The following is a 13,145-nucleotide window of genomic DNA, read 5'->3' on the forward strand; positions in this document are numbered from 1 at the left end:
TGTTCTCAGTTGTCAGTACATGGGACTTCATGGCCCCCTTCCCATCAACGTGAGGGCTCGTTTCAGTGATGTGTAACAGCGTGTTCAAAGATGTCCAACAATCTGTTAAGACCACTAATGGTGTTTGACAACTCGCGCTTTGTACTTGAAGCGCAATCAGTGTACAATTTCTCCACCAGGGCCGTCACGTTTTTTTTCTTCTCGACATGGCATCTTGTAGTCTGGTTCTAGATATGTCATTAGGGTATTGAAGCCGACATCCTCTACCCCTGACCGACGGGTTGGGTCTCACTGTGCCTCCCTTTCAGCACCTGTACAGCCACTGTAGCTCAATTCCACCTCTCAACCATTTTGCATTTCATCACCGTCTCATTTTACTTGTCAAAGTACTGCCATACAGGGCTCTGGTCAGAACTAGTGCACTATATAGGGAATAAGTGGCATTTGGGATGCAACCTATATCAAATTAGCTGGTATGTATTCTGTATGTAAACATTGGCCCTGGGCTTGTCACACGACGTACCGTATTATCAGCCCGAGCTCTCTCTTAACATTACATTACATTTACATTTAAGTCATTTAGCAGACGCTCTTATCCAGAGCGACTTACAAATTGGTGCGTTCACCTTATGACATCCGGAACAGGTAACCTAAATCTGACTTTTATTTGCAGGAATTACTTTTTGATTGAGCAACAAAGGATATTTGTTCTTGTTCCCCTTCTCAAGACATGAGTTTTAACATGTTGTCGGTGATGTGGAGTGCAGCTAGTGGGAATCAGCTTTGTATTAGCTATCTGCCTTAGCGTAGCTCGCCCTGGATCTTGTTGTTGTACCGTAGGTGCTCCCTGCTGCTGTATGTAATAGCTTAGCTGTTTTAGTGCACTTCATGTTCAGTTCAAATGATACAAGGTGTTTTGTCCCTTGATAAGCTTTTCAGTCAATGGTGGTAGAGTATGGCATTCTCGAGTAACGGCAGTGGGATGTCATTCTTACATCAATGTCTAGTTGTCATTTAATTGAAGTGCTTGTCGGAGTTTTCAGTTACGGACTTGTCTAAAAGAAGGCTTCTCTGTGTTGGAGAGACTGTCACCAAACCTCATCACAGCACAGTGGGTTGGCTCATTAACAGATACTTTTGTATATATAGTGTGTGGACACCCCTTCAAATTTGTGGATTTGGCTATTTTAGCCACACCTGTTGCTAAAGGGTAGCGCTGCTGCTTTCAAGGAGCAGGACTCTAACCTGGAAGCGTATAAGAAATGTGCATACCACCCCAACAGATCCACAAATGATGCAATCTCTATTGCACTCCACACTGCCCTTTCACACCTGGACAAAAGGAACACCTATGTGAGAATGCTGTTCATTGACTACAGCTCAGCGTTTAACACCATGGTGCCCTCAAAGCTCATCACTAAGCTAAGGACCGTGGGACTAAACACCTACCTCTGCAACTGGATCCTGAACTTACTGGCACCCCCAGGTGGTAAGGGTAGGTAAGGGTGCCCAGTCCCCTCCTGTACTTCCTGTTCACTCATGACTGCACGGCCAGGCACGACTCCAACACCATCATTAAATTTGACGATGACACAACAGTGGTAGGCCTGATCACTGACAACGAGACAGCCGTGTGGTGCCAGGATAGCAACCTCTCCCTCCACGTGATCAAAACAAAGGAGTTGAATGTGGACTACATTAATTGGAGGACCGAGCACGCCCCCATTCTCATTGACAGGGCTGTGGTGGAGCAAGTTGAGAGCTTCAAGTTCCTTGGTGTCCAATTCACCAACAAACTGTCAAGGTCCAAGCACAAAAAAGCATTTGTGAAGAGGGCACGACAAAATGTATTCTCCCTCAGGAGACTGAAAAGATTTGGCAGGGGTCCTCAGATCCTCAAAAGGTTCTACAGCTGCACCATAGAGACCAACTGGTTGCATCACTGTCTGGTATGGCAACTGCTCGGCCTCCGACTGCGGGGCACTAGAGGGTGGTGCGTGCTGCCCAGTACATCACTGGGGCCAAGCTTCCTTCCATCCAGGACCAGGCGGTGTCAGAGGAGGGCCCTAGAAATTGTCAAAGCACGGTAGACGGTACCGGAGCGCCAAGTCTCTGTCTGAAAGGCTTCTTGACAGCTTCTACCCTCAAGCCATAAGACTCCTGAACATCTAATCAAAGGGCTACTCAGATGCCTCTTACGCTGCTGCTGCTTTCTGTCTATGCATGGTCACTTTGATTCTGCCTACATGTTCATATTGCCCCGACTAACTGGTATCCCCACACATATTACCTCAATTGACTCTGTACCGGTACCCCCTGTATATAGCCTCCACATTGACTCTGTACCGGTACCCCCTGTATATAGCCTCCACATTGACTCTGTACCGGTACCCCCTGTATATAGCCCCCACATTGACTCTGTACCGGTACCCCCTGTATATAGCCCCCACATTGACTCTGTACCGGTACCCCCTGTATATAGTTATTTTACTGCTGCCCTTTTATTATTATTTTTTAACTTCACTTATTTTTCTTAACTTCTCAAAGCGTTGTTGGTTAAGGGCTTGTAAGTAAGCATTTCACTGTAAGGTCTACACCTGTTGTATTCGGCGCATGTGACAAATAAGATTTGATTTGTGTTCCACAGTCTGCTTTGGACTCTGGTGCAGTGGAAACGCGCTCTCTGGAGTGCTGAATCGCACTTCACCATCTGGTAGTCTGATGGATGAATCTGGGTTTGGTGGATGCAAGGAGAATGCTACATGCCCGAATGCGTAGTGCCAACTGTAAAGTTTGGTGGAGGAGGAATAATGGTCTGGGCTGTTTTTCATGGTTCTGGGCTAGGCCCCTTCGTTCCAGTGAAGGGAAATATTAACGCTACAGCATACAATGACATTCTAGATGATTCTGTGCTTACAATTTTGTGGCAAAAGTTTGGGAAATGCCCTTTCCTGTTTCAGCATGACAATGCCCCTGTGCACAAAGCGTGGTCCATACAGAAATGGTTTGTCGTGATCGGTGTGGAAGAACTTGACTGTTCTGCACAGTGCGCTGACCTCAAACCCATTGAACACCATTCAGATTAATTGTAACTCCAACTGTGAGCCAGGCCTAATCGCCCAACGTCAGTGCTCGACCTCATTAATGCTCTTGTGGCTGTCCCTGCAGCAATGTTCCAACAACTAGTGGAAAGCCTTCCCAGAAGAGTGGAGACTGTTACAGCAGCGAAGGGGGGACCAACTCCATATTAATGGCCATGATTTTGGAACGAGATGTTCAACAAGCAGGTGTCCACATACATTTGGTCATGTAGTGTACATACTGCCATGGACGATGTCACAATTACACAGAGGAACAGAAGAGAGGATAGCTTTCTGTAGGAGGACTGTTTATTTATAGATCTGCTAACAAGGACAAAAGCAAGGACAATTAAGATGGCGTCCGATTGATGGCAATTAGAAGTGCTTCTTGTTATTGTTTAGAATACTGCCAACCAAAGCCAAACTCTACAGTGATGTAGGTGGATTAGTTAGAGGTTGTTTTGTTGTGCGTGTTTGCTGCAGCCTGGGTTGTGTGCAGTGGAGGCCGTATCTGACGTTTTTTAAAGAGCTTTTCTCCTCCCTAGGAAAGGTGTACAATACATGTCATGGGTGAGTCCGAGTGCTATTCTGAATGCTGAGAGAGAGCAGGATGCAGAGAGAGCGAGAGAATGTTGAATAGAGAGCGAGAGACGCATCGGGAGAGAGTGCAAGGGAAATGAGGAAGGTCTGTCTCTGTGGCCTTTCTGAAAGGTTACCCAGTGGTGCCAGAGAGAGCAGTGTGAATGGCAGGGGGCTCTACAGGGAGCAGATTAGCAATTGTTGACTGACCCTCAGCCTTTATAATAGCAGAATACTGAGACACAGGTCTGAATATGGAGACATTGTTCTCTCCATGCCGGGCCTGTACAGAACCGAACACCGAGACGGATTCACACATTTCAACAAGGTCACATCAGAAGGCTTGTCATTCATCCACTGTGGATGAAGACATTTAGAAGGGCCCGGCCCTGGCCTGCGTTACAGCCGTTTGACCAAGGCAACGTTTCACTTGGCATTTAGAGCAGAGGGAATCATACAGACGGGAACAAACATGGTCTGACATTTTAAATGTGTTTTGTGATGTTTCTGATGTCTTATGGATTAGCTGTCATCATAAGATTGATGGGGCTCCTCCTGCTCCTGACACTTTATGTCAGGGTTATGTAGGCCCTATGACAGTGTTGTGTATGCCTTATGTACTGTAAGATGAAGGGTTCAGCTAAAGTGTCCTCACACAGGGGCTTGTTAGAGGGGTTGGGTTGAATGCGGAAAACACATTTCAGTTGAAGGCATTCAGTTGTACAACTGACTAGGTACCCCCCCCTTTCCCTTTACCCACAACCCACTGGGGCGCTCATCAGAGAGCAGCACGAGTAGCAGACTCCCGCTGGCAACATGCCCTCTTCTCATCCTCCCTTCCTCCTCCACTCTCCCCCTCATCCTCCCTTCCTCCTCCACTCTCCCCCTCATCCTCCCTTCCTCCTCCACTCTCCCCCTCATCCTCCCTTCCTCATCTTCCACTCACCTCCTCCTCCCTTTTTTCTGTTTTTGGGTGATTATTTCTCCCACGCTCTTTCTCTGTTTAGTCTGTATCTCTCCCTCTCTGTTTCTATCTCTCCGGTCTGAATATCTTTCTCTTTCTCTGTTTAGTCTGTATTTTTCTGTTTTTTTCCGGTCTGAATATCTTTCTCTTTCTCTGTTTAGTTCTCTGTTTCTATCTCTCCGGTCTGAATATCTTTCTCTCTTTCTCTGTTTAGTCTGTATCTCTCCCTCTCTGTTTCTATCTCTCCGGTCTGAATATCTTTTCTCTCTGTTTTCTCTCCCAATCTCCCTCCATCATCGCTGGTGGCCGGCTTTTGAAAAATTGTTTACAGCCAATTAGGGTGATTTGTAGTGTTGTGCTGCGCGTTAGCGGGCGGCAGGGAGGAATGGAGAGGTTGGACGAAGTGCTTGTTGATTTTCATCAGCGCTTTCCAATAAACAAATGATTTCTCTCGATCCCTCAGAGTCCCTCCTACCAAGCACAATTAGCCTAACACAGAGAAGACTAATAATCAAAGGCCGTACTGAGACCTGGGTTGACTTCAGCGTGACGACAAACAACATCCCCATACATAATTTTACTGTGAAGGAAACGTTCTGAAACAGGGCGAGTACCTGTACTTGTACAATACCCGTTTCTACGGTATGCCCTACTGAACGCTGTTTTCATTTGAAGCCATATGTTATTTGTAGGGCCAGGAGTTGTTCTTTGAGATTAAATGCCCTTGAGTTTTTCCAGATTCCTGTTGGACAGCCAGTTGACAGGTGGTGGAATCCTCTCCGTTATGTTCCTTATTGCCTACCTACCTCGACGGTCAAATAGAGGATACTTATATTTTCACTGTGGTTCGAGTGTGAGGTTTGCATATCTCAATTCCCCCTGAGACACCCTTGGAGAGTGGGATATTTCACTTAGTCGGCTCGGGAATTCGAACCAGCGACCTTTTCGGTTACTGGCCCAACGCTCTTACCTGCTAGTCTACCTGTCACCCTTACATACCTTCCTGGAGCTGCAACAGACCATAGACACCGGAGTAGAAACGATGACATTTCAGAAGAAAGCGGCGACGTACTGCTTTGGCATAAAACACTGCTCTCCGATTTATTTCCCCGTCTGTTTACAATTCAGCTCCTGTCCTTGTACTCAACGTTGCTTACATGTTAAAGAGAATAGATCATCCTCTTTCTGGGGAGTAACAGAAAAGCTATTCAATAGAATTCACTACTTCATACCCTTTTATTGTTTCACCTTGCAATTGTCAGAAAATGAGTAAAACATACCTTCACTGTTGATAATCAGTTATGTGAAGAGGACACAAAGGTACTCTTAAGATTTATGCAATGGCTGTAATTCAAGGTGACTGTCATCTCTCTCGGCCTCAGCCTGTAGAAATACTGGTACTACAGTACTGTAGTACCAGTCAAAAGTTTGGACACACCTACTCATTCAATGGTTTTCCTTTATTTTGACTATTTTCTACATTACAGAATAATAGAGATGACATCAAAACTAGGCAATGGCACATATGGAATCATGTATTAACCAAAAAAGTGTTAAACAAATCCAAATATATTTTTGATTCTTCAAAATAGCCATGCATTGATGACAGCTTTGCACACTCTTGGCATTCTCTCTTCCAGCTTCACCTGGAATGCTTTTCCAACAGTCTTGAAGGAGTTCCCACATGCTGAGCACTTGTTGGCTGCTTTTCCTTCACTCTGTGGTCCAACTCATCCCAAACCATCTCAATTGTGTTGAGGTCAGGTGATTGTGGAGGCCAGGTCATTTGATGCAGTACTCCTTCTTGGTCAAATAGCCCTTATACAGCCTGGAGGTGTGTTGGGTCATTGTCCTGTTGAAAAACAAATGATTGTCCCACTAAGCCCAAACCAGATCAGGGTGGCAGGTAGCCTAGTGGTTAGTGTTGGGCCAGTAACCGAAAGGTTACTAGATCGAATTCCCTAGCTGACAAGGTAAACATCTTTCGTTCTGCCCCTGAACAAGGCAGTTAACCCACTGTTCTTAAGCCGTCATTGTAAATAAGAATTTGTTCTTAACTGGCTTGCCTAGTAAAATTACTTTTTTTTTTTGTTGTTGCCCAAACCAGATGAGATAACGTATTGCTGCAGAATGCTGTGGTAGCTATGCTTGTGAAGTGTGCCTTGAATTATAAATGCATCACTGACAGTGTCAGTTGGAACCAAGCTTGCGGAGATCATCCGTTCACCTACTTTGTGTCTCAAAGACACAGTGGTTGGAACCAAATATCTGACCAAAGGACAGATTTCCATTGGTCTAATGTCCATTGCTCGTGTTTCTTGGCCCAAGCAAATCTCTTCTTCTTATTGGTGTCTTTTAGTAGAGGTTTCTTTGCAGCAATTTGACCTTGAAGGCCTGATTCACACGGTCTCCTCTGAACAGTTGATGTTGAGGTGTGTCTGTTACTTGAACTCTGAAGCATTTATTTGGCCTGCAATTTCTGAGGCTGGTAACTCTAATGAACTTATCCTTTGCAGCAGAGGTAACTCTGGGTTTTCCTTTCCTGTGGCGGTCCTCATGAGAGCCAGTTTCATCATAGCGCTTGATGGTTTTTGCGACTGCACTTGAAGAAACTTTCAAAGTTCTTGAAATGTTCGCTATTGACTGACCTTCATGTCTTAAAGTAATGATGGTCTGTCGTTTCTCTTTGCTTATCGGAGCTGTTCTTGCCATAATATGGAATTGGTCTTTTATCAAATAGGGCTATCTTCTGTATACCACCCAACTGATTGGCCCAAATGCATTATGAAGGAAAGAAATTCCTCAAATTAACTTTTAACAAGGCACACCTGTTTATTATTTATTATATAATTCAAATGCATTCCAGGTGACTACCTCATGAAGCTTGGTTGAGAGAATGCCACGAGTGTGCCAAGCTGTCATCAAGGAAAAGGGTGGCTATTTGAAGTATCTCAAATATAAAATATGTTTTGATTTAACACTTTTTGGTTACTGCATGATTCCATATGTGTTATTTTATAGTGTTGATGTCTTCACTATTGCTACTGTATGTTCAGGTTTTGGCTCACAGGCTGTGAAGTCTGTTGCTGCTTTGACAAGCCCCAGGTTGTAATTTCATGATATGTTATTACTTTTAGCATGACTGTGCCTGACAGTGAGTGTATATAAGTTGTCCTCAGAGGCTAGAAAGACATTATTACCTTTTCCGTTTAACCAGTGGAAATGAATGTTGCTCTCTGATACTGGAGATCAATGGAGAATGCAGTCACTCGATTCTCTGACTGATGATCATTGTCAGCCACCCACTTTCATGTCAAAACCAAAGAGGAAATGCATCTTCCCTCTTTCATTGAGTTTTGTTTATCGTTTCCCACATTGCCATCTTGATTTCGTGTTACTCGCAGTGGGGAAAAAAGGGCCAAGTGGAATCTCTTCTGAGACCCCCCGGTGGTGCCTCCGCAACCTTGACGTACACACACACTCTCTCTCTCACACACACACACACATGTACTTGGGTAATCTCCAGGAAGTGATGAATAAAAGCAGATCCTGTCATGTAGTGGCTTTGAGTGATTGTGCTTTGTGATTCTATGTGACAGATGGGAGACGTGGAGCGCAGTTAATAATAGACCGTACAGGCGACATGTCTCTCTGGCTCAGCTGTGACTGTGTCGTGGATGGCAGGGCTGGAACATCTCCAGCAGGGACACAGTCCAGAGACCAAGCCCACTAACACTGCTGCTTCACTGGGTAGATTAGCCCAGCAGAACCCCTGGCATGGCCTTAGTAGGATACAGATCCATAGAGAGAGAGGAGCGTTCCATCTGTGACTCCTGCAGGCCAGATTATCCTCTTGCTCCCGTGTTGAGTTAACTGAAGTGTGTTGTATTGCACAAGAGCTACAGCAGGCCCTGCAGCAGTGGAGAGTGCCAGTGTGTGTATGTGGTATTGCAGTGGTATTTTCGCAAGTGACAAATGAAACCAGGTGTTTCAGCCACAAGCCTAGCTAACCACAGCCCAGCTGAGACACTTGGTACGCCTGCAGGGATGCGGGCGCTGCTACCTCCCAGAGAGAAGCAATTGATAAACATACAGTACGCTCTCTCTTTCAGATACCCGTCCATGTCCAGATAAGCCTACAGGGCTGTTGTGCTGTGTGTACAATGTCTCATGACCCTCTCGGGTTAATCCGTCAGACAACCTTATTTTCTGTCTGTACAGTTTGTCCTCCTACCCTCAGTGTGTGTGTGTGTGTGTGTGTGTGTGTGTGTGTGCTCATCTTTGCGTGCGAGCAGAAAAGAGAGCTCTGTTCTCCTTTGTCTTTATCTGCATTAAGCGTTCCCCTGCCTCTCTACACTCTGCGTGAAAAGCTGCTTGTGTCTTACAGAGGGCCGGCTACAGGGGTCTCTCTCTCTGTCTGTGTCTCTCTGTCTGACTGGCTGTGGTGCTGTAATTGTATTGATAGATAAGTCACCGCTTGCTGTGAAACAGCCTGTTAGCTGTGCTCTTGTGATCTAGGGCATATGACTGGAGTGGTTAGGGGCTTCTTGGGAGGGGTAGATCATTTGTATTCTGCAGCAGTGTTGAAGAGCCACGGCTGGGCTGGATAGCGGTTTGTCACGCGAGAGAAGAGAGGATAGTGTCAGTGGAAGAACTATGTTAGATGGTGCTGTGTAGAAGAGTGTTTGACCCAGGTCAGAAAACAGATCGGCTGCCATGCTGAAGTTTAGCACTACCCAACACTCAAGGTGTGTAGGCATTGTCTGCTGTTCATTGTTATTCAACAGGACATTGTGTAGTGTGGAGAGGGACACTAACCCTCATCTTAATGCTCCTCAAATGGCTGGTTGACAATGGGTAATATAGTTACTATTGGCAGGTTGACAATGGGTAATATAGTTACTATTGGTGGGTTGACAATGGGTCATATAGTTAGTATTGGCTGTTTGACAATGGGTCATATGGTTAGTATTGGCTGGTTGACAATGGGTCATATAGTTACTATTGACAATGGGTCATATGGTTAGTATTGGCTGGTTGACAATGGGTCATATAGTTAGTATTGGCTGGTTGACAATGGGTCATATGGTTAGTATTGGCTGGTTGGCAATGGGTCATATAGTTAGTATTGCCTGGTTGACAATGGGTCATATGGTTAGTATTGGCTGGTTGACAATGGGTCATATAGTTACTATTGACAATGGGTCATATGTTTAGTATTGGCTGGTTGGCAATGGGTCATATAGTTAGTATTGGCTGGTTGACAATGGGTCATATAGTTAGTATTGGCTGGTTGACAATGGGTCATATAGTTACTATTGACAATGTGTTATATGGTTAGTATTGGCTGGTTGACAATGGGTCATATAGTTAGTATTGGCTGGTTGACAATGGGTCATATGGTTAGTATTGGCTGGTTGACAATGGGTCATATGGTTAGTATTGGCTGGTTGACAATGGGTCATATGGTTAGTATTGGCTGGTTGACAATGGGTCATATGCTTGATGATGGGTCGTATGGTTAGTGTTGTGTGGAGGAAGATGTTTAACAATGCTGTTATTAATTAAGTTTACTCAATGTATTATTTTGGTGGTCTAATGTGCCCTCTCTCTTCCCCCCTCTCTTTATAATTTATCTCCCTGTCCCCCTCTCTCTCTTCCCCCTCTCTTTATCCATTTCTCTCCCTGTCCACCCCTTTCTCTCTTCCCCCTCTCTCTTTCTTCCCCCCTCTCTTTATCCTTTCTCTCCCTGTCCCCCTCTCTTTATCCCTTTCTCTCCCTGTCCCCCTCTCTTTATCCCTTTCTCTCCCTGTCCACCCCTTTCTCTCTTCCCCCTCTCTTTATCCTTTCTCTCCCTGCCCCCTCTCTCTCTTTATCCTTTCTCTCCCTGCCCCCTCTCTCTCTCCCCCCACTCTTTATCCTTTCTCTCCCTGCCCCCTCTCTCTCTTCCCCCTCTCTTTCTCTCTCTCTTCAGTCACAATGAGCGGAAGGTGACCTGTAAGCATCCAGTCTCTGGTCTTCCTTCACAAGACAACTGCATCTTTGTCGTCAACGAACAGTAAGTCTCTTCTCTCCCACACCCTGAGCAGTGGGATGACTGGAACATACATGCCAGTGGAATGACATACCCTCAAATGGACATGCACACACACTAACCTGGTCTCAACCCTGCATCGTGTGTCCATTCTTTATGGCACAAGATGTATGTCACAATGAGTTTTTTTTAAACCACATTCATATGAAACTTGTCAAACACACAGCTTTGTCCTCCAGTAATGCTTCAGGGCCCACGTTACTATCAGATCATGTCACAGTATATTACATATTAAATGATGTACTAAATTGGTTGTGTGGTGTTTACGTAAATGAGATGTATTCAGTAGTTGAGCATGTATTCACAATAGCATATATTCACAGGTTGAGCTTTTATGCCATTGTGAATTGACTGAGACGCTGTGAGAAGAGTGGCTTTTATGGACTAGAAAGTGCATTGTGCTCCTGGAGGTGTTGAGGAGTCTGTCGGACTTCTTCTAAAGAGACGTTATGAGATCACAGGGCAATGTGAGTTTGGTTTGGGTTTAACTGCTTGTCGTTCAGCGAGACCAGAGACTTTTGAAATGGAAGGCAGCGTTTGCTACTTCACCATTCACCTTCCCCGTCTTCGGCTCCACTTAATCTGAAGGAAAACGGGAGTGTATTTGGTTCAACTGTGCCGTGGCTACAGCTGCAGAACTCTTGGAGAGGATTTGGAAATGGAAGGCAGCGTTGCTACCTCGCCAATCTTTCCTGCCGGGTTCTGATAAGGGCTCTCAGACAAAACACGTTCCAAAACACCCACGGTGGAGAGAGGATGGAGGGAGGAGAAGCCAGTGAAGAGGAGTGTTGGAGTAGAGAGGTGTGTGTGAAGATCTGAGTTCAGGCTCAAAGGCCTGTCAGAGCTGTCCAGACATTCTCAACCTGAACCGACAGTGTTACCCAATGCAACCTGCTCTCTCTTCTCCCCCTGCAAGCTGTCCTCCAGCAAAGTCAATACCGGTTGCCTTTTGTAGCTTGTGTGTGTGTGCGGGCATGTACGTGCGTGTGTGGAGAAGCCAGAGTTGTTTACTCTAGCCTTCCAAACAGACAGAGAATGGTGTCTCTCAGGAATGAACTGACCTGCAGGCAGCTAAGTCTTAGGTAGCTGCTAGGTAGCTAACCAGAGTCTGCACGATATACAATTTGGTCGTACTGAAACAAGATGTTGTTCATCCATTTCCTTTTTTTCATATTGACTAAATATTGTTTTTGTAAGACCACCAACCACCACCGTAGTGATAGTGGAGAATGGAGTGTGACGGAGAGAGATAGTGACTCGTGCACACAGAGACAGACGTACACAGAGAGACACACACACACACACACACACAGAGAGACACACACAGAGATAGATGGAGAAATTCCTTAAGCTTGGCAGCCATTTCCTCACTTTACCTCAAAAACAGGGAAATTAGGCAATTATATGGTCCGTCTCAGATGCAGTCATGACCACGTTTGAATCCTATTTTTCTGGATGGAACATTAGGTTGTTATGGAGATTTGTAGTCTGTTCCTTCCTTCCTGGCTGTGCCGTTGAGTAACAACCCCCCTCCACTCTGCTCTGCACCCCGTCCCAATTATCCCCTCCATCACATTCTCCTCCTCACACCTGGATTCAAATACCATTTGAAATCTTTCTAATGTTTTAGCTTTTGCTTTAGCCTAACTGGAGTGCCAAGTGAAAATGGTTTGATCTTTTGTGAGCATTCCATTGGTTCCATTTCGGCAGGCAAGCTCAATCAAGCCCATCTAAAGTATTTTAGATTTATTCAAATACTATTTGAACCCGGGTCTGCTCTTTTTATTAGCACCGCACTGAGGTGTCTGAGGAGAATATGCAAATATTCTCCTCCGTGTGTTAACTGTTAATTGGAAGTGAGGCGAGCAAGTCAAATATAACAGATTGAGGTGTGTTGGTGACAGACAAAAAGGTTTGTGTGAAAGAGGGTCACCTCCGATCACGAGAAGGAAAATGGAAAGAGGCTCTTACATCAGTCATATAAGGGAAATTGAACTTGTGTAAAATGTTTCTTTCATCTTAAACACCAACTCGACACCACCACCTTCATTAGAGTTCTTGGGCTGACGAAGTCTTGACTGCCGGAATGTGTTGGTTTTTCATAATGAAGACGCACTTTCTATTCAACTCCTTGTAGGTTGTGAGAATGACACGGCAGAATACTTGAAACAACAGAAAGCAAATGATGTGTTCGTTCCTCCGAGTGGAAAAACGCAGCTTCACATCCTGATTATCCAGCGAGCGTCGGCCTATCCGTGAGCGGACAACAAAGCAATGTTAATTGGCTGGCCTTGTCACTCAGTCTCTCTCTCTCTCTCTCTGTCTGTCTGAAGACTGCATTATCAATCAATCAAACTTCATTTATGTGGCACTTTTCTCACAGCAAATGCATTTCAAGGTGCTTAACCAATAAAATATTAGAAAGGTG

At 45.2% G+C, this 13,145-nt stretch overlaps 1 protein-coding gene across 7 annotated transcripts in view; it reads left to right on the plus strand.

Moving 5' to 3' along the window:
- Positions 1-13,145, plus strand: part of LOC124014216 (pleckstrin homology domain-containing family A member 5-like) — a 164,770-nt gene that overhangs the window by 105,885 nt on the left and 45,740 nt on the right. For all 7 annotated transcript variants that reach the window (XR_006834984.1, XM_046328992.1, XM_046328993.1 and 4 more), the window contains exon 4: positions 10,598-10,681. Coding sequence is in view for 6 of the 7 variants with exons in the window: in XM_046328992.1 (XP_046184948.1) it covers positions 10,598-10,681 (84 nt within the window). In the remaining variant the exon portion in view is untranslated. The remainder of the gene's footprint in view (positions 1-10,597; positions 10,682-13,145) is intronic.

This window comes from Oncorhynchus gorbuscha, linkage group LG25 (genome assembly GCF_021184085.1).
Source record: "Oncorhynchus gorbuscha isolate QuinsamMale2020 ecotype Even-year linkage group LG25, OgorEven_v1.0, whole genome shotgun sequence".
NCBI classification, from domain to species: Eukaryota; Metazoa; Chordata; class Actinopteri; order Salmoniformes; family Salmonidae; genus Oncorhynchus; species Oncorhynchus gorbuscha.